The following is a 24,819-nucleotide window of genomic DNA, read 5'->3' on the forward strand; positions in this document are numbered from 1 at the left end:
CCCTAGTCACCCGTGCCGCCATTCAGTAGCGGATACAACTGCAATGGCTTTCGTCACACTCGCCAAGCAGCATTTCCGACCGTGTGGACGTCCATCGCAGCCATATCGACCCGTCTTGTAGGTATTCGCCGCCTTTTTATCATCTGTAACTACTGCGCTTGCTCGTGTACGTCTGCGCGGATGTGGATGACACGAGAATCTTGCTCCCTGTCGCTTTAGCTCGGTTGTTGCTGTTTATTGCAATTAATTACCCACACGTTGTAATTCGAAGAGTATATGCTCACTCGCGTGCGTGGTACCTCGTAGCGAGTTGCTAGGTACGAGGAAAAAAACATACATAACTAAAGAGCTCCGTCACCGCGATATATTTTCCTTAAAACATGGAACACGAGTTGCTAGACGACACTAGGCTAGACCGGACTCCCAGGTACTTAATATGACCTCTCGTGGCGTCTTTACATGGCTGCGGCGTTAGCGAGTGTAAGAGTACTGGTAGTGGTCTATTTCATGAACATCAGCGAAGTGAGTAATTTCATCTTCACCTTTCCTTATCCGCATATTTTTATTTTTTCTATTATAGAGGTTGGTTTTAAATACAAGTTAATGTGATGTAACTCAGAGCTGAAGAAGTCATGTCTTTTGCTTCAGCTGTGACTTGGAAATTTTGTTGAGACAGGAATTGTAGTGTGATTGTTAGGTCTGGTCTGCTTCTAGCTGCAGCTTAGCTCAAAAAAATCTGTAAAAGGTTCGTGCATTCAATTCTCTTCAATTATCGTACTGATTTGCGTATATATTTACAAGTGCGTATATTCTCCTCTACGACAGGGGTACCCGTTTGTTTGCTGTGACCATACCCGAGATCTAGCTGCAACGAAAAACACCTTTGTTTTAATGATTGCCACCCCAATTCGTGTATCAAGTCTGTAACAGTCTCTCTCCTATTTCGCCATAACATAAAACGGACTGCTCTTTCTTTGAACTTTTTCGATATCCTCCGTCAATAATATCCGAAACGGATCCCATACCACACAACAATAGCAGAGGACAGAAAAGCGTAGTGTAGGCAGTCTCTTCACATTGGATTTGTTGCATCTTGTAAGTGTTGTGCCAATAAAACTCAGTCTTTGGATCTCCGTCCCTACGACATTTTCTGTGTGATCGTTCCAATTTAAGTTATTCGTAATTTTAATCCAAAAGTACTTAGTTGAATTCACAGCCGTTAAATTTGTGTAATTTATTGTGTAACCGAAATTTAACGAATTCCTTTTAGTTCTCATGTGAATGACTTCATACTTTTCCTAATTTACAGTCGTTTCCCACTTTTACCATAATACAGATGTCGCATCTAAATCATTTTGCGATTGGTTTTGGTCATGTAATGACTTTTCAAGACAATAAATGACAACATCATGTGCAAACAACGTAAGAGGGCTGCTCAAAATGTTTTCTGAATCGTTCATACAGACCAGCAACAGATGTACTTGATCGTTTTTAGTTGTTCCCTCGCTTCATGACCAGCTGAAAATTTTTGCTGTGCAGAAATATTTCTTCAGAGAAGTGTAGACTGATAAATAATTTGCTTCATGTTTAATGAATATGTACTAATATTTAGTTATCGTTCTGACATTGATCATATTTTTCAGATTGCATCCTTCAACCACGTACTAAATTTCGATTTACGAGATGTTAAATCGTAGTTTAGTCAGAATAACTGTATCACGAGGTACACGTGACATGTTACAGACACAGAAGTATTGCTGTTGGGGACTCCCACTTGACTATGGAACGTGGTCGCCTCACTTATCCTTGATCTTTACGTTCCAACGCGCCCTGTCATTCGCGACCCGTCTCGTGAGCCGCTGCGCTACTAAGACCAGGAAAAACGCTCTCGGTATCACAAAGTGAACCGCAATGCGGAAAAATATCACGGCGACCGGATTCCAGTGTTATTAAAGATGGAAGCGAGCGCGAACGGTACTCTTTGGGTTGTTCCGCAGTGAATATGAGGAAGGCTCGTTGATTGGTAGGTTGGCTGCTGTCGTTGAAACGTTTTGCTCAGGAGAGTGGTATTTTAGTTACGAGAGCATTCTGTGCGACACAAACCATAGTCCTTGGGTATACTGAGGGCAGTAGAGAGGCGACACGGTGCAGGGCTTCCTTCTTGTGCGTTCAAGGTGAAACGCCGTCTTGCCATCTTCGTATACATTTTGATTTCTCTAGTGCCTTTGTGCTGCGTCTAAGTATTGAATCTATCACGATTGCTTAAAGAACATCACAGTCACGAGGATAAGCTGCTGTTTGAATAAAACTTTTCGTCGACTACCAGTTCGGTACACAGAACATGAGATTGCTTGATAATAATCTGTGTTGTAACCAAAAACATTTTTTATCCAGGTGGCATATACTGTTAATCATTGCGCTCTTTCAATTTTAAACATGGCTGTTACTCAGCAACCGTATACTAGTTTCAGCATAGGAATCACACAGCCGACCGGTTGCATATAACTACTCGATACATTGACCTGGGTTCCGACACCTTCTGAAGGTGTCTTCGAATGAAATTTTGATAAACCGTAAAATTACATTGTGGAAAAGCAATGGTAAATTAGAGCAGCTATGCTCACATCAAAAATAAAATAAAACATCAGATATTGTTCCTTTTTAGTCGCACGTGACAAAGGCTGGAATGTTTTATTTTTATTTCTGACGTGAGCACAACTTCTCTAATTTTTGACCGTTGCTTTTTCGCAGTGTAATTTTACGATTTATCAAAATTTCATTCTGATGAAGGTGTCGAAACCTAGGTCAATGTACCAGTTATTTGCAGCCGGTTGGCTGAGCACTCTTATGTTGAAAAAAATTATAAGTTTTGGAGTACTACACATACAAAATTGCTTTCTTTTGCCGGGAATTCTGCAAGTCTAGACGAGTACCGATAGCACATTGTTCCTAAAAGACGGGTAAGAATAGATGCGTAGTGTAAAGTACGTTGAAACAAAATAGTCATTCTCCTTCAGTAACAAGAAGCGGCATATTATTGCCCGTAAGCAGACTTTTAATATATGGATTTAAATTACAGTGATACATTCTCCAGTTTTAAACGAATATACATGTAATAAAAAAGAGTACATATTTCATGATTAAGAAGAGGATATCGCGTAATGAAGACACAGCACGTCATCGGGAAAAAGCATTGACGGAATATGTATTAGCAGATCGCTTTCCCGGTCGTTGGTGGTGGCTTTCGAAACTGGAGCTACTATTTCTCCTTCACGTAGAACCTCAGTTTGTGGCACTACTGAGATCGTATCTGGATCCCTCCTGTGTCCGTCAGACACAGTGATCTCTTGGCTGCTGATGTAAGCTGTCGACATGTTGTCAGAAACGGGTGAACTGTTAAAAGTTTAACGTTTAAATCTAAAATAGTACTTATGGCAGAGCAGTTTTCTCTACGAATGATATTTGAAATGTCCTGTTAGAGCCTGCATAAATGTCTGCGTATTCTCTATGTATATATCGAGACGTTTACTGGAGTATTGCCAAAATTACCTGTGCGATGCACTGGGTTACGGCTGTCCGCAGCCTATGACAGGTACCACATCGTTCAGTGATCCTCACAGGTATGGACACGAAAAAAACCTGATGTCACTGAAGATGGTACGATCATTAAGGAATTGGACAGATGGCAGGTCAATGTGTGTGGTTGGCCTATATTGTTTGAATCAGGCATCTTGATTTGCGCCCGCTGCAGGGTACTGAGTGGTGGTGGGGTAATGTTTCGCAGTGATCGTGCCTTAGAATAAAAATGGCCCTGTAACACTCTATCCGTTTAATGCACACAACATCCAAATCCTCTGATCATGTTGTGGCTTTTTCTGCTAGGCGTAATGACTTTCAGTGATCCAGGTAAGTGTTTTACTGGTGTTAAAGTGCCCAGACAGGTAAAAATTACGAATTATCGGTAACAAAATTCCTTAAAGAATGTCTGACAAGCGTTACAAGGAAATGGCCGCACCATATTTCTGTCTGTACGTCACCACATAGCTACGTTTGGGACATTATGTATAATGACACTGAAGACATTTTACTAATCAATGTCCGTATTAGGCCAGTGGAGCTGCGTGACAGTATTGCTGATGGCCGTGCTATACGTGTTCTGCACAACGTGGTGATATATCGAGGGAGACTGTAATTGATTAAGCCGTCTACTCCGTTCTTGCATCACCTTACTTGTCTCTCGCATGTAGCTCTTCCATTGAATTTTTACAGCCGAGAAGTGAGCATATTGGCCGTGAGTGTGCTTCCTTTGAGGAAGCCGTTGGTTGCTGAAGATAGGTACACTGTATTCCAACACATGGTACGTAGCGCATACCGGTTCTTGTAAGTCCTTAGCATCAGTGTCGTATAATACCCGTAGTAATTCAGATATGTCGTACCGAGTGCTCCAGCGCACGCTGACTGTACAGTTCCTGACATATGATGTGGACACCGATCTTCCATTCTTATCTCTACACCACCAGCTAAATAACTGAGTATCAAGCAGCTTAGCTTGGAACGGTGCGATGCTGTCGGTTCGCGTTGGCCTGCGCGTGCTATATGGCTACGGCAGCAGCAGGTGTGGATTCGCATTCTGAATACATTCACACGCTTCACGTCAGTGTGCAGTTTACTTAGCGGGACGGTAATAGCTTGATCACTTTAATGCGCAGCTGCACAATTTGTTTCTGACATTGAGTAGCGTAAAATAAACACCACTTCACGCAGGGAAAGAATGTAAAAAGAAAAACGAATTACAACTCTTACGTTACTGGGCATAAGCGTCGTCTGCAATTGACTGTGGAAATCGGTGCGTGGGAAAGCAGAGCGCCATTACGACTGCGAACAAGATGGGGTGACCAAGCTCAGTCTGTGAGTGGTTATTGCTGTGGTTGCTGGTCTGTAAACAAGTAGCTGTCAGTCACTATGGTGTTCTGATCCAGGTTTACGTTGACACACCGGGTGTCCTTCCTGAGGGTCGTCACGTGCATTTTCTCTTATGCTTGCGTTTCGGTTTTCCCAAGGTGTAGCTTGAGTCAGCCCAACCAAATACTGCTCATCCCGTCTTTCACGCGATGGTCAGGGTCAGTGGAAAGCGTGGTTTGTTTCCAGTTAGAAACAAAATGACTTTTAAAGGTGAATTTTACGTGTTTAGTCTAATGCGATATTCTTTTTTTCTGTATATGTTAAGAGGGACATAAAAACCCGAAGATAACCTGTACTCCAGCAGCGACTGAGCAGCGCTACTGCATGGCGGTAGCAGTCAGCGCGGGCCAGGGCGCTGCTGCGGCTGCCGAAGTACTGGTTATTCTTCATGTTTTGCTGTCCCTGTTAATACATATCGATAAAAAGAACATCGCAAAGGACTAAAATGTGACTATTCTGTCGAACTGAACGTAAGATTCCGCCGTAAAAATCGTTTTGTTTGAAATGGGGAAGGAACCGACGCTTTCCGTCAACACTGGGCATCGCACGAAAGACTTGACAGGCAGTGTTTGTTTGGGCCGACTCCAGCAACATATTTCAGAAACGACATAGTGAAAGCCGGCCGGGGTGGCCGAGAGGTTCTAGGCGCTACAGTCTGGAACCGCGCGTCCGCTACGGTCGCAGGTTCGAATCCTGCCTCGCGCATGGATGTGTGTGATGTCCTTACGTTAGTTAGGTTTACGTAGTTCTAAGTTCTAGGGGACTGATGACCTCAGAAGTTAAGTCCGATAGTGCTCAGAGCCATTTGAACCATTTAGTGCTCAGAGCCATTTGAACCATTTGAAATAGTGAATATCTGCCGAAACATGAGAGAAATTGCCAGACGATTCTAAGGAAGGAAACGCTGTGTATACTCCGCAATCGATTAGCGATTTTATGTCCTATTAGAGCCGCCTGTTGGATGAAGGAAACATAACTGTCTGATACGACTGTGTTTGTTTGTGTGTGTGTGTGTGTGTGTGTGTGTGTGTGTGTGTGTGTGTGTGTGTGTGTGTGTGTGTGCGCCGTAATATCTCTTACCCTGTTCTCTTGATGAACACGTGAGATATGCGATGGTGGTAACAGAGATGTCGCACAGTCGTTCTCGAATACAGGTTGTCTGCATTTAGCCAACACAATTTCGCGAGATTTACTTCATCTCTCGTCCACGACTGATATTTGAAGTTCTCCGAGCACCCCTGTTGTTACGATTGTAGCACCGCGTCACTGAATTCGTTCCTTCTCTTCTGTCAAGCCTTTTTGATAAGGACTTCAAACGCTGGAAAACTAGTCTCGATTGGCCTCAATGGCGTCATGTATGCGATTAATTTGCAGCGCTGCGGCCGTTAATGACTGGTCAAATGGGTTGTGCATCGTGATTTGTGAGGTGTTTAGTGGAGCGCTAGGCAGTGAGGGTGACTGAAGTACTCGTGCGACGGAAGTCTGCGACTGTGAAGCTGGGCCACCTCCGGCTGCGGCCGCGGCCGCGGCGTGCGTGCTGCGCGCGGCCGTGTGGCTAAATGTCGATCACGTAGCGGCCGCGCGTGGCCAATCTGTAATGACGAGCAGGGCGCCGCGCAGCGGAGAGGAGAGCGGCTATCGGCCGCCCGCCTGCAGCCACGGGCCTCTGCGTGCCGCCAGCCGCCTTCCGCTGCCTGCTCCCTTGTTCAGAAAGTAAGTTCATCCTCAAGGATGAACACCGCTACCGCACCTTGTTTCTGCTCCCTGCAACGAGTAATCGTGGCAATTTCAGGCCGAGTCCTCTCAGGAAGAGATGCTTCGAAGAAACTTCAGGCCGAGTCCTCTCAGGAAGAGATGTTTCAAAGAAACTTCTGGGATTCGGATAGAATATCGGTACGTATGCGACAGCATGCGCTGCCTAATACCTTCCAGAACGCCGCGCATAAAATCGGGATTCTTCCGGGGTTCATACCTCGGGTTGTGTTGGTGATAGGCAGGTAGGGTGAAGTGTTTTGGATAGCCCGTGGGGCAGGGACAATATCTATGGCCAAGTCTCCTAATACTGTATCCATTCCACGGTAAATGGAGACGTTCTGAATATTACGCGCTTCCTTCAGGTTAGGCAGATGGAGCAAATCGGTCGATTCCTTTTGCATGAGACGTAGTTTACGGTGCGCCGAAAGGCCTCATCCTATTGAGATTAAGTAGTCAAGCAAGCTGCTTAGACACAATTGGCAGACAACCCGCTCAGTAGAGACGTGAGTTTCCAGTTCGACAGTTCATGGAGACCACTCATTTCCCGTCTGCACTCTCAGAGCGATTATTGCTCTCAGTCTTCGTTACCTGACATTCTGAGACCTGGCATCGATTGTAATAATTAACCACATAATTTCCAGGCATTGTGTATTTGCTCACTCGGCGCTTGCTAAATTTTATTGTTAGACGCACAGGTTTTATCTATGACTGGCGCTCCTGTGGCGACTGTCTCAGATGCATGCGCATTTTACTCCACAGTATCTCATTGTGTCAAGTGATTTTAGCATTTTGGCATATAAATAGCCACGTTTGCACTCTCAGAGTTCAGTCATCGACTCGCCTTCATGAAGACCGAAATATCGAAGGTGATATATTGTTGTTCCATTCGATGAAAGGATAATCAACTACGCCAAAAGCCTTGTTACAACCAGCTGTGTGCTTTCTATATTAAGTGCACACAAACACATCGCAATCTCAGTTCCTTACGGCAAAAAATGCAGTTGTATTGAAAAGTCATACCCAAAATACGTAGATGCCACACGTGACCACACACTGACACTCAAGCAACAGTGTTACAACATAAAGATGAAAGTAGAAGCCAGAAATAACATCCTGTGTTCGATAAAATGGTAGTACATGGGGCCATGACCGAGCGAGGTGGCGCAGTGGTTAGCACACTGGACTCGCATTCGGGAGGACGACGGTTCAATCCCGTCTCCAGCCATCCTGATTTAGGTTTTCCGTGATTTCCCTAAATCGTTTCAGGCAAATGCCGGGATGGTTCCTTTGAAAGGGCACGGCCGATTTCCTTCCCAATCCTTCCCTAACCCGAGCTTGCGCTCTGTCTCTAATGACCTCGTTGTCGACGGGACGTTAAACACTAACCACCACCACCATGGGGCCATAAGCCACGACCTCGAAGAATAACGGCATCATCAGTGTGTCATTCCGTGGCAGGCGCACTATTCACGTCGAAGATTCGGCAGGGCACTGAATGAGACGTGCAGGCTTTCTGTTGGCCTACAGCACTTGCCAATGTACATTATCTGGCATACAGGCCTATTGCTCATCCGTAGATCCGTCGTAACGTGTAAAAGAACTTGATCACCAATCGTAGCCACCGTACCACAGAGGTCCAGAACAAGCTTTGTTGGTTGGTTTCGGGAGTGAAGGGACAAAACTAAGAGGTCATCAGTCCCTTTCAAAAATGGTTCAAATGGCTGTGAGCACTATGGGACTTAACATCTATGATCATCAGTCCCCTAGAACTTAGAACTACTTAAACCTAACTAACTTAAGGACATCACACAACACCCAGTCATCACGAGGCAGAGAAAACCCCGGACCCCGCCGGGAATCGAACCCGGGAACCCGGGCGCGGGAAGCGAGAACGCTACCGCACGACCATGAGCTGCTCATCAGTCCCTCAGAACAAGCTTTATGAGTACCAATAGAATCTTACAAATGACTCCATTCAAAGCAACATTGGAAATGTGGCATTTATTAGGCGTTACCGATCCTCATTGGCGTTAACTATCCTCGCCACCAAGGGAAGTGGACTTTTGGGCGTACTTCGAGTTGCCTACGTTGTAGAGTTGGCTAATATGGGTAACTCTCCAAACAATGGGTATTTCAAGACGTCATTGCAACTACGAATAAGCAAGTAGTGTGGACCACTTACACTGCTGCAGCTGCTGTCCCACGTCCTGCACTGAGCGATATTAACTTCGGGCGGCTCTAGATGCACTTGAGGTTGTATGTAAACACGGATACCGCTGTAAAGGAAGATGTACCGGTAAAACAGGCATCGAAAAATGTAGCAGGCGCTGCGAAATCAATACGTCCCGCATTTTTTTTCCCCTTCATTTATGCCATAAACATCATTACAAAGACACAAAAATTTTGCACGGTACATAAAACAGGTTACACAATAAAGCTAGTTATTGCTTGAATAATAATTATAAAGAAATTATTTGCAAATGGCTCATGTACGTGGGACTGGCTTTCTGTTTCTTTCCCTGTTCACCAGACAATCTCTTTCCTAACGTTAATTCTGTCTTAAGGGGTCTGCTGTTTTCATGATTTGGCCAATTTATTTTATAATAACTGGTGAATAAGACGGACAGACAAAAAAGAGGAAGTTTTTTGTCCACATTACATAGTAGTGTGGGCCAATACTCGTTAGTGTGTCGTTTTTCGTCGGAACATTGTTATACTTTTAATCTCTGTATTTAAAGCAATATATGATTTATTTGTTCATAACTTCTTTGTGAATTTCATTATGCTTCTATATTTGTGAAGATATATTGTCCTAAATGGCAGAAATCTTTGGAAAACAACTTTTGTACAGCTATCAACTCTCGCTGATGTGTGGACTGTCTGTTGAATTTTAAGTTGTCTGGGGATGCCGTAGAAAACCCAAACCCGATTGACATCGAATTGTAAAATAAAGATTATTCTGGAACATCAGTGCTGTACGTTTCAGTTTTTAATGTCCCTGTTACTCCAAGTACCGACTGAATATTCAGCAAATATTATCTATTCATTTTAACTTCACGGCTGGATGGCCTCCTTTCCGCCATGGTCGTCAATTATACATACCTAACGGGTGGAATTCGTTGCGCCATTCATTGCGACATCCGTCTGCGAACCGTATAAACTTTATGCTGTCCGTTGCCTGGGTTTAACTGTCTTTGCATTGTACATTGTGAAACGGAGATTGGGAATCAGCCCTATATTTGCCTGATCGAGCGGGTAAAATCGCCTAAGAACCATAACTCGGGCTGGCCGGTGTATCAGCCAGCGGCCGACAATCTGCAGCGCAGGTTCGATTCTGGTGAGGGGCATATCCATGTCTCGCTAGGTAGCCGTTAAGCTGTACATGCACGCCTATGTACCCCAGTCAGCACATGCAATAAACTAACGAGAAAATACTCCAGGTGTTATCGTGACTATTACTACACCACCCACGTCTTGCAGAGAGGAAGCAGGCGTAACAGCACGCACATCTGAAACAGGGCTACCTTACAACTTGGTTCTTTTTGTCTCATTGAATCCAGGGATTGGTAGTGGGAACTCCAGCCCTGTCAGCGTCGACGAAGACGTGAACTGTGCTTGCGACTGCCTCTCATCTCCCTAAGCGGAATCAGAAACACTAACCGGCAGTCAGTATGCGCAGCCATGTATACTACTGTGCGCTACTGCGAGTTGTAACGGAACCTGCGTCGGGCAGCTGACAGCAGGAATCCGCTGCTTGGGTATGCGCGAAGCGCTGGCGCAGCGTGCGCCATGCGAATGCCAACTTCTCTACAATAAACTCCAGACTGTCCTATCTGTTCCTGCTGAATTCTCCGGCGCCGTATATATCACTAGGTAACGCTCTGACAATACAAAGTTCTCCACTATCCGTCCAGCCAACGTCACATACGAAATTGAGTCTTTAGCGAAGCGGTCCAGAAATTAGCATTTGACCCTTCTATCGTCAGAAACTTCCCAGCCCCCTCTAGTGGATAGTTTCACTCGGATTTACTGGTTCGCTTATCTCTCAGATTTTTAGCGTTTCACAGTTCACTATTCTTCTAAGACTTAAATGGCACGTGGAATGTAGTCGCAGCAAATCAGGTAATGATGCGTGGATTATATTAGGAAATGAGACTGTGAAAGTATTAGATTAACTCTGCTATTTACACAGCAAAATAATTGATGATGGCTGAAGTAGAGAGGATATATAAAACAAAGATTGGCAACAGCACGAAAAGAGTTTTATTAAAAAGAGAAAATTACCGTATTCGAAAATAAATGTAAATATTAGGAAATGTTCTCTAAAAGTTTTGTGTAGTGTGTAGCTTTGCACGTAAGTGGAATGTGTTGAGAAGGGAGTAGAAGCTTTTGAAATGTGGTGCTACTGAAAATTAGTCGAATGGAGCGTCTACATCTACATCTACATTTACATGATTACTCTACAATTCACATTTAAGTGATTGGCAGAGGGTTCATCGAACCACAATCATACTATCTCTCTACCATTCCACTCCCGAACAGCGCGGGGGAAAAACGAACACCTAAAGCTTTCTGTTAGAGCTCTGATTTCTCTTATTTTATTTTGATGATCATTCCTACCTATGTAGGTTGGGATCAACAAAATATTTTCGCATTCGGAAGTTGTTGACTGAAATTTCGTAAATAGATCTCGCCGCGACGAAAAACGTCTTTGCTTTAAGGAGTTCCATCCCAACTCGCGTATCATATCTGCCACACTCTCTCCCCTATTACGTGATAATACAAAACGAGCTGCCCTTTTTTGCACCCTTTCGATGTCCTCCGTCAATCCCACCTGGTAAGGATCCCACACCGCGCAGCAATATTCTAACAGAGGACGAACGAGTGTAGTGTAAGCTGTCTCTTTAGTGGACTTGTCGTATCTTCTAAGTGTCCTGCCAATGAGCGCAACCTTTGGCTCGCCTTCCCCACAATATTATCTATGTGGTCTTTCCAACTGAAGTTGTTCGTAATTTTAACACCCAGGTACTTAGTTGAATTGACAGCCTTGAAAATTGTACTATTTATCGAGTAATCGAATCCCAACGGATTTCTTTTGGAACTCATGTGGATCACCTCACACTTTTCGTTATTTAGCGTCAACTGCCACCTGCCACACCATACAGCAATCTTCTCTAAACCGCTTTGCAACTAATACTGGTCTTCGGATGACCTTACTAGACGGTAAATTACAGCATCATCTGCGAACAACCTAAGAGAACTGCTCAGATTGTCACCCAGGTCATTTTTATAGATCAGGAACAGCAGAGGTCCCAGGACGCTTCCCTGGGGAACACCTGATATCACTTCAGTTTTACTCGATGATTTGCCGTCTATTACTACGAACAACGTATAAATAATTAAGAGGTGTTGAATTTAATTGGAGAGAAAAGCTTATCATAACACGACTGAAAGAAAGAATTAATTGTGAGAATCTATCCTGAGGCGTCAATGAATCAAAATTTTTCAGTTGAGGAAAGAGTGTGAGGGGGGGGGAGGGGGGGGAGATGTAGAAGGAGACGAATGTATAAGTGCTGTGAGCTGGTCCAGGGACATGTGGGTTGCAGTAGTTAGGCAGAGGTGAAGAGGCCTGCGTGTATATAGTAGTGGGGAGAGCTGCATCAAACCAGTCTTCGGACTGAACAAGACAACAGCGTGGCATTCGATATATGAAGGTGAGTCCTTAACACAACGGCGGTGTTGGCGAGCCAGTAACCAAGCTCAATTTGGGAAGCTCTTAGCGCTCTCTCTACGGAAAGCTTCGACACACAGATTCGACCTTCCTTTCCCAGACGATCCTAGTACAAAAAGAGTCGTCTTCTTCCAGATGTTGCTTGATTCCTTCATTCTGTTGTAAAGCCAAAAGAAAACCTGGACAGTTCTAAATCTACTCCAATCACATTACTTATGCAAATTTCGCGGAATGGCCGGTAACATGCTATATAACAGAGGAATTATTGCAAAATAATATCAGTGATCACTACATTTATAAGGGTCTCATGTCCAGCATACATTTCGTGTGCTACAGTGAATGTTGCATTTTTGAACAACTTCTTTTGCAGTAAATCCAGTGCGTCTTTCTTCCTTCTTCGGAGAGGAAAGTAAAATGAACTGGGAGACACTTTACTTACTGTTCCATCTTTCCCACAAGGGGCTCAGCTCGTCGTAGAGCTAGCTGATTTCATCGCCAGACACGCGCAGAACTTGGACGGGTTGAATTTATAGACTCTTATGCGTAACAGTTCCAATGATTGAGTGAAATAAGATTATCGATACCCGAGCCTTCCGTTCACGAAAGTAACGCTTCAACTTCCAATTCTGATTTAGATAGTAGCTGGTTAAGTTTTCAGATCATTCTTGGTTCTATGAAGAACGCGCCATTTGTAATAGTTTTAATGCACTTGTTTTGTTCAAATGGTTCAAATGGCTCTGAGCACTATGGGACTCAACTGCTGTGGTCATCAGTCCCCTAGAACTTAGAACTACTTAAACCTAACTAACCTAAGGACAACACACACATCCATGCCCGAGGCAGGATTCGAACCTGCGACCGTAGCAGTCGCACGGTTCCGGACTGCGCGCCTAGAACCGCGAGACCACCGCGGCCGGCCACTTGTTTTGTTTTTGTTGCTTAATAAGCATCTCTTTTCATTCCTTTATAGTGGTACAGTGATGGAACTCGTTCTTGAGTCACAGTGAAATGACACTGCACAAGACAGCGCTCTCCTGTCGTACCAGCTTGTGCATTCCGAATGTCGAGTTACAAGTTTTCGTGACGTGGTTTCGGCTTTCTGTCTTCTAGCATTGTTGGAACTGAACAGTTGCCCACTGACCTCGCCTTCAACGACATTCATGAAGGTTAACAAGATAAAATTAACAATTTTCAGGACGCTACAACGACTCTCAGTGCCATACATTTGTATTCGCAGCTTATGTAGTAGGGCAGCAAACTTTCCATGTCACTGAATATATTACGTCAGATTAAAGTTGTAGATACCGGCGGAGGATGCGTAGCGTACAACTTGCTGCAGAGGCTAAAGTGTTGTTGGAGAAATATTCAGCTATTTCATAGCAGTTTGCGTTGCCAGGTACAATTTCACGGCCGGATAAGAAGCAGGCGCGCGACTTGCCGCAAAATGTGGAGCGCCGTACATAACTTGAAACGGTTGCCGCTAGTCGCACATATGAATCATGAGTCTGCAGAGGCAGCGCCAGTGCTAGGAGCAGCTCCGCTCTCTCTCTCTCTCTCTCTCTCTCTCTCTCTCTCTCTCTCTCTCTCGTTGAGCACGCGCCAACACACACACACACACACACACACACACACAGAGAGAGTGAGCCCCTCCATCCGGTGCCCATGGCCATTATTTATACGTGTGCCTCCGCGCTATCGATCTCAGCCCGGCCCAGTGGCGCTTGGAACGCCTGCGCTATCGATAGTCCTGCAGGTTTAGAATTCGCTATGCTCGCCGCCGAGCCGCCGAAGCCACACTCTAAGCACTACGCCCCTCCGATAATGACTTCTTGTTGTTAACTGCTGCTGTTGCTGCTGGAGAGTGCCAACCGATAGTTCGTGCTCGCCTTTCACTACCACGTCGCATTCTTCTCCATAATCCATGTGGCCTCGTCCACACGATAATGATACACGTGTGTTCTCGCAGATGACGATCATTCTGAAGTTTGTCTGGTCGTCTGAGGTGCGCCTCTAGTAACTACGATGAAGTTTAGCCCTAATCCGTTCCATTGATTCGCTGCTCGACCACATAGTTGACAGAATGAGTGGACCTTTAGGGGCTTCACAAAATTTTCTAGTTAATTTGCTGTTTTGAGTTCGAATTCAGGCTTTCCGACGACGTAGTTAATGATTTATTGTGCAGTAACTACGAGGTCATGTCACGCAAGTAAAAAGACGATGTAGTTAACGATTTATTGTGCAATAACTATGAGGACATGCCACGCAACTAAGAAGACGTAGCACAAACTATCAGTCGACAAGCAATCCGTGTAAGTTACATTTGTATTACTTGCCAAAAGCACCTTTCCCGTTTGCCAGAAGATAGCGCAGTCACGTTTTTTGACCGACAGTGAGGGAGGGAGATAGCAACAGCTTACGTGTCGATGTTCTCCGACACACGCGGCTGTCAGAGAAGTATCACAGGTAAATTTGAAATCCAGTCCAGAAACAGCTATGAATTTGTTCGCAGAGTTAATTCAGTTTTAATGTTCACGCTTAACATAATGCCTAATAGTAGTTTTTCTATGTCGTCAGTTCATTGTTTATTCGAGGCCAATCATTTCCACTTTAGCGGCGATGGTTGAATCTCGGATATCTCGAGATTGTATCGTTCCTTCCCTTTTTTGCCAACCACAGACCTTACAAAATTTTGGAATGTTGCATGCGTATTCCGCTGCCTTCTCCCTCGACACTGTCACTCGTATTTTACTTCCAACATCGGAAAATTTCACGGCGTTTATAACAAATCATCAGGCCTGTTGCGCGAAGAAGTTGTCCGCGATGTACCAGAGTGCAGCATCCATTACGTGAGAGTACAGCGTAGCTACACGAATGCGTAGCCCTGTGAATAATGTACTTCTCGCTACCGCCGATGAAATAATTTATTGTGGCGAGTTATACTTCCAGGTGATCAGTCCTTGTGCGTCTGATGAAATGGAAAACATCTTGCCATTGTTACCGTTCTTCCCAGTTCCATTCCCGTCTATTAGGCCCATATCAGTAATATCACGCGTGATATTGTCTCGTATTTGGGATATTTATGTGACGAAGTGGAAAGAAACGAAGTATGATGCAGCCCAGAAGAAGATAATGTCTCAGAGTACTGATACTGGTCAGATGAAGTCGCCGAAGAGCAGTTTACCCTTTTTTTATGTGGCAAAACAAGGCAAGAGTGGTCTGTAGCAATAGTCTCGTTGTTTATATTTGTGCATGTTCCATCAATATTTTGCGTAATGTTTTACTATAACGCATAACAAGCGTAATAGCAGTGGACTTTTCCTTTCGGTGTCTGCAGAATGCACAGCATCACTTACTACCCAATGTGTACAACGTACACTACAATATCTTTGCAAGAGGAGCCCACCAGTGCCTTGAATAGCACAACAATTTTACTTTTACCAGTACTTTCAATTCACAATACTCCTCTAGCGCTATCACTATCACTGTGGCAACATTAATTCACACTGTAATGTGTCTGTATAAACCACTGATGGCTATAAGTCTGATGCTTCATTTTTTCTTAAAATTCTAATGGATTATGACTGCCCAGAAAAATGTCGTCTCATTCGTACATATTGAAACAAATTCCATAGTCAGGACAATTTTTCTCAGAATGAAACAGAGGCTAGAAGTTTTCCCAAAGTTGGTGTTTCTTTCTGTATGTGACCTTCTGTCATAAAAAACAAGAGAAAAGACGGTAGAATCGTAACCAATCATGCTACCCAGGGCTAAAGAACGATTTTAAATTTGAGAAATTATATCACAGTTACTAACTTGACATAAGGTAACCTCCCCATCAGTGACTCAGTTACAAGATTAACAGGATTAAATGAAACAATGAAGACATTATTTTACCAAGAACACTGAACATACTAATCATCTTTCTCGTTCTCATCAGTTGTTCGAGTTACAGCGTAAATGAGTTGGTCTTCAATTAATTCTGTTCTGTTGTGCAGTGAGCATCATCTCTACTGATCTACTCACGTACGTCACTTATCTCAACGTCCGCTTTAAAGACAACGTTACGTGTTTCCGGTGTTTTTTTACCTACACAGGTAGCTGTTACAGTCTGGATTGGAGCTGTCGATGGTGATGGTGATGATGTTTGGTTTATGGGGCGCTCAACTGCGCAGTCATCAGCGTCCGTGCGAAGTCCCAATTTTTACACAGTCCATTTTCTTTCCACAATCCAATCTAGTCACACTCACATATGATGATGAATCCTGCCTCGCGCATGGATGTGTGTGATGTCCTTAGGTTAGTTAGGTTTAAGTAGTTCTAAGTTCTAGGGGACTGATGACCTCAGATGTTAAGTCCCATAGTGCTCGGAGCAATTTAAACCATTTGATGATGAAATGATGAGGACAACATAAATACCCAGTCACCAGACAGAGAAAATCCCCAACCCATTCGGGAATCGAACGCGGGACCCCGTGACCCAGAGGCAGCAGGAGCTGTCCATGCCTCATCGTCTGAGATGTGGATCAGTAGACGGTAGACCATTGCTAGGTGAGATAGTTCTAACATTTTTTGTATGAAATAACTTGTTTCTAACTTGTTATTGTTCACACATTTTTTATAAATTAGTGACAGTGTTCTTCTTACACATTAAAGTTTGTAAAACTAAGTTCTGGCACCATATAAAAGTAAACACGTGACGTTGTCTTTAAAGCGGACGTTGAGCTAAGTGATGTAAGTGAGTAGATCAGTACAGCTGATGCTCACTGCACAACAGAAGCACAATTAATTGACGACCAACTCATTTGCGCTGTAACTCGAACAACTGATGAAAACGAAAAAGATGATGACGGCAAAGAACACAATGAATCTGCGGTTCGAGTATCACATGCAGATGCTAAAAATGCGTCTGGCATATCCCATCAGTACATCGAACGAAGCTCTAGGTCCACCCCAATAGTCTGGAAGTGGCGGAAAATAGCGGCAAAATCAATGTTGTCGTCTGCTAAGCAAAAGAACATTACAGATATTTTTCGTCCTGCTTAAGAACTGAACCTTTTTTTACCATGTGATTTCTCATGTTTTAAAGAGTTGAGCGCAAATCAGCTGCGTGTCAGCGAAGTACTGTGATGACGTATGTACAGATGTTAAACTTTCACTCACAGTAACAATATATTTTGCCAGCGGCATTGGCGCAGTGGTAACACCAGTTCCCGTCAGATCACGAAGTTACGAGCTGTCGGACTTGGCTAGTACTTGGAAGGGTGACAGTTCAACTGACGAACGCTGTTGCCAAGTGGGGTGCACACAGTCCTTGTGACGACAATTGAGGAGTTGCTTGACTGGTGACGCCAATTGAGGAGCTGCTTGACTGAGAAGTAGCGGCTCCGGTCACGAAAACTGACAACATCCGGGAGAGCGGTGTGCTGACCACATGCCCGTCTAATCAGCATTTAGTAACGCCTATCGTCTGAGGATGTTACTGCGGGCTGGCAGTCGGTACCGTCGTGCGTTTCGAGGCCTGTTCGGACGGAGTTAAAAATGTTTTCCTGTTCGATACAGACGTGTTTTAAAGTACGTGCGCTACTGTACGTTACACTTCCGTGTAAGATTACTTAGTGTGTGCATGTCTTCGTTTTGTTACTATTTTAACATGGAACAATATTTTAGATCGTATTCCCAGGTGAATATTAAATTTGTACTGTACTGTATTGTGATGTTGTGGTTCAACGGAAGTGTTCCTCTGATAATCCGACCTTTTTGCGTTTTGACCATGCACGCAGTCCCGTAGAGGACGGATTAGCGAGGTCTCACAGTTTTTTTCACCAGTTCTATTTGCAAGACATTTTATAGATAGTATCCACATGTGCCTTTGACTGCACCTGCAAAAGTATGTCATTTTACGACACACAGTTCAGGATATACGACGTAATAAACAGTGAGTCGCATTAGAAACTAGCTATCCCTGAAAATGGAGCGCAGATTAACCAGACTATACGAGTATCCAGTGTTTGATACTGAGAGCACTTTGCGATTTTCAAGAAACTTTAAACATGCACCTTTTCTAAACTTAATGTTTCTTCCATAAGGAACGTCAAATATGTAACGCATTAACTCATTCGTAAAATGATCAGACGTTTGAAGCCGTCTTATACGTGAGAGTTCGGTTTGTTAAAGAATATGGTTGTTCACTGGTAACAACAGAACAGAACAGACGTTTGAGCAGGGACTCTGCTTGCGTTCCAGACGCGTCACCTCCGCGCGGCAGCGAGTCTGCGGGCGTGGCGAACGGCGCCGTGGCGTCGGCGGCGACGACGACGGCGCTGCCGCGGCTGCAGCAGCCGCCCCCGCCTCCGCCCCCGGCGCCGCAGCGGCTGAAGGAGTCGTCGCTGGCGTTCCACCTGCCGCCGCGCATCGTCGCCTCGTCGGCGCCGTCGCCGTCCCCCGCGTCGGCGGCGTCGCGGCAGCACAACGGGCGCGCCGCCTCCGGGTCGCCGCCCGCGCTGCAGCAGACGCCGGCCGCCGCCGCCGCAGCCGCCTCCATCGCCTCCGGAGACTACGGCGACAGCCTCCGCCGCCGCAAGGTCCACCGCTGCGACGTCGCCGGCTGCGACAAAGTCTACACCAAGAGCTCCCACCTCAAGGCGCACAAGCGCACGCATACAGGTACACACACCACTTCTTCTCTCCCACTTTCAAGCACTAATGCCGAGCGAGGTGGTGGGACTATCATTCGGGAGGACAACGCTTGAAATTCCATTCCGACCAATGAGATGTAGGTTTTCCGTGATTTCCTTGTATCGCTTAAGGCAAATGCAGGGATAACTCCTTTCAAAGGGCACAGTTGATTTCCTTCCCCATCCGTCACTGGTCTGCTCAGTCTCCAGTGACGTCATTGTAGACGAGACGTTAAACACTAATCTTCATGTTTGATGCACCAATCGTTTGCTGACTTGAGTAGCGGTATCGATGGAAGTCGAATGGCCCTGTTCGCTGCCGACCGAATCCTCAAACTTCTCAACTAGTAGATGACACTACGTTCAGTATGTCTGCGTCCTCGTAAACGAAAGCAAGCGGAACACACGGAGTTTTTTTGAAACCGTCGTTCAGAAGCGACTTCTAATCAAATTGCGTGCCTGTGGAGTATCGCCTCAGTTGTGCTACTGGATTCGTGGTTTCCTGTCAGAAAGGCCACAGTATGTATTAATCGACGGAAAATAATCGACTGATACAGAAGTGATACATGGTGCGAAAACTGGCAAATGGCTCTGAATAGTGAAAAGTGTGAAGTCATCCACATGAGTACTGAGAGGAATGCGCTAAATTTCGGTTACGGGACAAACACACAAATCTGAAGGCCGTAAATTCAACTAAATTCTTATAGATTACAGTTACGTAGATAATATTGTGGGCAAAGCAGACCAAAAACCGCGATTTATTGGCAGAACACAGAAAATGCAACAGGTCTACTAAAGAGACTGCTTACACTACGCCTGTCCGCCCTCTTCTGGAATATTCCTTTGCGGTGTGGGATCCACATCAGGTAAGGATTGATGTACGACATCAAAAAAGTTCAAGTAAGGACAGCTAGTTTTGTATTATCGCAAAGCAGGGGCGAAAACGCCACGGGTATGATAGGCGAATTGGAGTACCAGTCTTTAAAACAAAGTTGTTTTTCGTTGCGGTAGCATCTTCTGATGAAACTTCAGTCACCAACTTTCTCCACGGAGTCTGAAAATATGTTGTTGCCTCCCACCTACACAGAGAGAAATGATCATTATAATAAAATGAGAGAAATTGGAGCTCTCGCGGAAATATTTAGGTGTTGGTCTCCACGCGCGCGCTGTTAGAGAATGGAATGGTAGGGAACTAGCTTGAAGGTAGTTTGATGAACCCTGTGTCAGGCACTCAATCATGAATTGGAGAGTAATAATATGGATGTAGATACGACACCATCTTGCAACTTTTACCGAAACAGCCACTCCCGTTACACTGCGTGCCGAGAGTCTTCTTATGCTGCAGAAGTAATATTCGCTCGCGTTCATTTATAATTTCTTAGACTAATCTGTCTCTCACCTAACCAGTAGGTCCGGTCGTTCACGCACTCGGGGTTCCGTATAAGCTTAATTATCTGTATAGACACTTCGTCCATCCAGGGAATCGAGAATCTCGACGACTTTCGCATGTCATCGATATCGATACTGGCAAGGTATCGGTCCCGGGAATTCCAAGACCATATTAAAATCTGTACAGTAGTTCCTCAGACTAGTGTGGACACACAAAAGGAAGCGATAAGGAGGCTTCACTTTATATATGTAAAGCGAGAAAATTTAATAAAATATTTTTTATTTACTTACTTAAACATGACTATAACTTACATTTTTTTTGTTTGCATCCAGTAATATTTTACTATTATGCTTTTGACGGATAATGATTGCAGTGTCAGTTACAATGCCGAAAATGGTATTTTTATATGATGTAATTACAGTTTAACAGTTTTCGGATTTTTTCCTTTACTTGTGCTGTGAAACCTTGCTTCTTCCCAAATTTCATGATTTTAGGTCTACGTTACGAACCCTATAGGTTTTGATGAGTAAGATGGCGGGGATCAAAAATATGTGTCGTAAATGGACATGTCTTTTAATTTCAGTGACTTACAAGCTTAAATTTTTATATAGCTAGTGGACCTTAGTATGTGACATAGATTTTAACTTGATACATCCTCCCTCTCCTGAGAAAAAGGCTTCTTTACAGTCGGACAGACAGACAAAGAGACGGTCGGTCGGACAGACGCACGGACGGACGGATGGACAACAAAGCGACCCTAGAAGTCTGACAGTACTCTGATACGTGGTTCTGAGTAGACAAGACAGGTTGCTGACGCAACTGCGTGGATCTGAAAATGCTCCAGAGTAATCGAAACATGTAATGTAATTAAAAATGTGCAACTCAGACAGAACAATAAATGAGAATTATCTTCATCCGTTTTACCAATTGAGTTGCGAAACCCTAAAAATGTAAAGCTGTCATCAGTCCGAAAATCGGTTTGAATGCGCCAACACTGTACTAGGCATAGCCCTGTCGGAGGCTGTATGCTGATGCCTTCCTGTGTTCTTTGTACTAGCTTACCTAGCCAAGCACATTGGGATCTGCAGTTTTAGGTGCATTCCGAACCACGGTGCAGCTAGTCGTTTTCACATCAAAAGACAATACCAGAAGTGAAAAAGTGAACACTGATAGATAAAAATCCTGGGAATGACTTAGTATCGAACCCGAGACGTTTAGACCATGACACGTTTCTGGACTCTTTATTCTTAGCGTAGCAGTTAATCCTCTTCCAGCCATCGAGCCGTGGGTTTACCTTGGTGCCCTACATTACTTGAGCTTGTCTCTCACAGTTCCCTCGGTAAGCCGCGCGGTTTGAGGCGCTATGTCACGGATTGCGCGGCCCCTCCCGCCAGAGGTTCGAGTCCTCCCTCGGGCATGGATGTGTGTGTGTTGTTCTTAGCATAAGTTAGTTTAAGTAATGAAATGATAATTAAATAGACACCCTAGCTGCAAACAGGCGTTGATATACTTTTCATTTCTAGCAAAGCTGCATGGTCATCCACGGTATGTGTTCTTTCGGGAACAGATACTACCGTCATATATTAGTTTAAGTAGTGTGTAAGTCTAGGGACCGATGATCTCAGCAGTTTGGTCCCTTAGGAACTCACACACACTTTTTTTTTTCCTTCGGTAAGCTGCGCCTTTGGCCCATCGTTTCCCAGACGCGCATTTTGTCCGCCATAAGTATCTGACTCTACCTGTATGTCGGCGCGACATTCAATCTGACACACGTACCACCTTTCGTCCCTAGCGTCTCTGCACGGCTTCTCATGTGGAAACGGGCATATGTTACAGAGGCAGTAGCTGGACTTTACTGAAGGAATCTGTCTTGTCAGGCTGAGCTATATTTTCAGTGATTCAGAAATAACACTTGAATCTCTCAGGAATGGAAACTTCCCACGCTATAGCATTTTAACAGAGCGTACCCGCTGTATTTTATTACTTTTACTTTGTTACTCTACTACATCATTACTCATTCTTTATTACAACTTGTTCAAACATGCTATTTCCATGTCGGGTGTAGGAGGCGCATTTTCAGTCAAATTGTCCGAGCAGTCATTAGAATCAACTAGGAGAAAGCGTCTCTTCGCGTGTGTCATTAATAAGCATCGCCGTTGCGCATAAGTCCATTTCCGTGGCTGATAGTGGTGAACGTGGTTGACTGTCTTGCGAAGGGCCCAACTTATACTTTCGGTACTGTCACGGATTTTTCTATCGTGTGAGGACTGGAACGAGGTGCAAACGTTCTCGTGATGTCAGCTGAGGAGCTGTCTGGCCTAGCGTTAGCGACTCTGTGTCACGAAGACCGGCAACCGCCGTGAGAGCGGTGTGCTGACCACAGGGGCCTGCAGGGTCTGTGGACGGAGATTAAAACGTGAAATGTAAATATGTCCTCCCGGAGCTATGTTCAATATGGGAGGCTGCATCACTCTCATTGCGAAAGAAGGGCTGCATTCCCCGTGGAAACGAGGAAAAAATATAAAGCACGTCGCGACTGTTAATTAAAAGTTTTAAGATAATTTTTTGTTGCGAGCTTATCAGCGCGGAAACTGTTACTTCTTCTAAGTGCGTCGCTCGCTCACAAGTGGAGCGTACGAACTTCCCCTCACCGATTTGATTCATACTGTCGGGGCCTGTAAGGACGAATATGATTTCAGCATAAGTAAACAGAAAGATACAACTTCCAACAGTTATCGAGAAAATGGTGTTTGAAAATTATAGTAGCATTTATATGCAATGTATGGTTGCTTAGTACGTATTCAAGGAGTCCACAGGCGAGCGAGTAAGTGCTTATTTTCAAAAGCGTGAAGTCTTGGTATGGAATCTACCTGCTGGCATGTCTTTTTTTATTTCCAAGTAATTCTAACAACAGATTTATTATGACTCTGCAAATTATCAGTATTTAATGATTCTTTTATTATTATCAAAATTTTTGGCCTGGAACAACGAGGAAAAAAGTTTCGTCGGGAGGTTGGAAGTAAAAAAGGTCACACAAGAACTTTCAAATTAATCTCTGTAGTTACTTTATTTATGTTAGTATATCTACATTTATGCCAAGTATAATGTGTAATCTATGAAGCACTGCACGAATCAGGATGATGCTGATCATAGGAACATGGGAAACAAAAGTTATTATAACATACAGCGTTTATAACGAACACCGGATTTTTGCATGTGCCTCGTTTTTTCAGTGCGTCTGTTGGAAAAAATAAACCTACTGTGTCTTTACGTAAGCGGTTCTCGATTATCCCTGAATTTCGTAGCTTATAGCTTACCACGCAAACCGGCAGCGAGATTTAGCCCACTGACCTCGCGTTATAAAACTAAAAGCTTAATCGCTACTCAGCGGAATCCTGGAATATTAGAAACCATACAAAGTATATGAGAACGCCTAAAATATTCAAACATGATTTTCTCGAAAACGGCTGACAGTTGGGTCATCCTGTTTATGTACATGGTGACTTTTATCGAACTACATGAAATGTGATCGTCATAACTTATGAGCGGTTCGTGTTATGATGTTCAAATTGCACGATTGGCCACGGGGCGTGATGGGAATTACTATGCGCTGCATGGTTTGGTTTAGCAACGAAGCCCACTTTCATTTGGACGGGTTTGTCTATAAGCAAATTGACGCTTTTGGGGGACTGACAATCCGCATTTAGCGATCGAGAAGTCTCTTCATTCCCAACTGGTGGCTGTGTGATGTGCAAGTCACGGAATAATCAGTGCGATATACCTTCATGGCACGGTGACCACCGAACGTTACGTGAAGACAAAAATGGCTCTGAGCACTATGGGACTCAACATCTGTGGTTATCAGTCCCCTAGAACTTAGAACTACTTAAACCTAACTAACCTAAGGACATCACACACATCCATGCCCGAGGCAGGATTCGAACCTGCGACCGTAGCAGTCGCGCAGTTCCGGACTGAGCGCCTAGAACCGCTAGACCACCGCGGCCGGCGTACGTGAAGATTTTGGAAGATGATTTCATCTCCATTATCCAAAGTGACCCCGATTTCGACAAAATGCGATTCATGCAAGACTGGGGTCGACCCCAATCGAAGCAGGAGAGTGTTTGATGTCCTGGAGGAGCACTTTGGGGACCGCATTCTGGCTGTGGGGTACCCAGAAACGACTGGCATGGACCTCGATTGGCCACCATATTCTCCGGTCATGCGACTCGCTTTTGTGGAACTGTTTTAAAGACATGTTGTACAGAACCCCAAAACCATTGCTCAGCTGAGAACACCGATTCAAG

The 24,819-nt window shown here is 44.5% G+C and overlaps 1 protein-coding gene across 1 annotated transcript in view; it reads left to right on the top strand.

Annotated features, from left to right (window-relative positions):
• The first annotated feature begins 3,887 nt into the window (after positions 1-3,887).
• LOC126204138 (Krueppel-like factor 3) overlaps positions 3,888-24,819 on the top strand; it is a 43,175-nt gene continuing 22,243 nt past the window's right edge. The window contains exons 1-2 of the mRNA XM_049938549.1: positions 3,888-3,906; positions 18,980-19,111. Of these exons, the coding sequence (XP_049794506.1) occupies positions 3,888-3,906; positions 18,980-19,111 (151 nt within the window). The remainder of the gene's footprint in view (positions 3,907-18,979; positions 19,112-24,819) is intronic.

This window comes from Schistocerca nitens, chromosome 9 (assembly GCF_023898315.1).
Source record: "Schistocerca nitens isolate TAMUIC-IGC-003100 chromosome 9, iqSchNite1.1, whole genome shotgun sequence".
Classification (NCBI taxonomy): Eukaryota; Metazoa; Arthropoda; class Insecta; order Orthoptera; family Acrididae; genus Schistocerca; species Schistocerca nitens.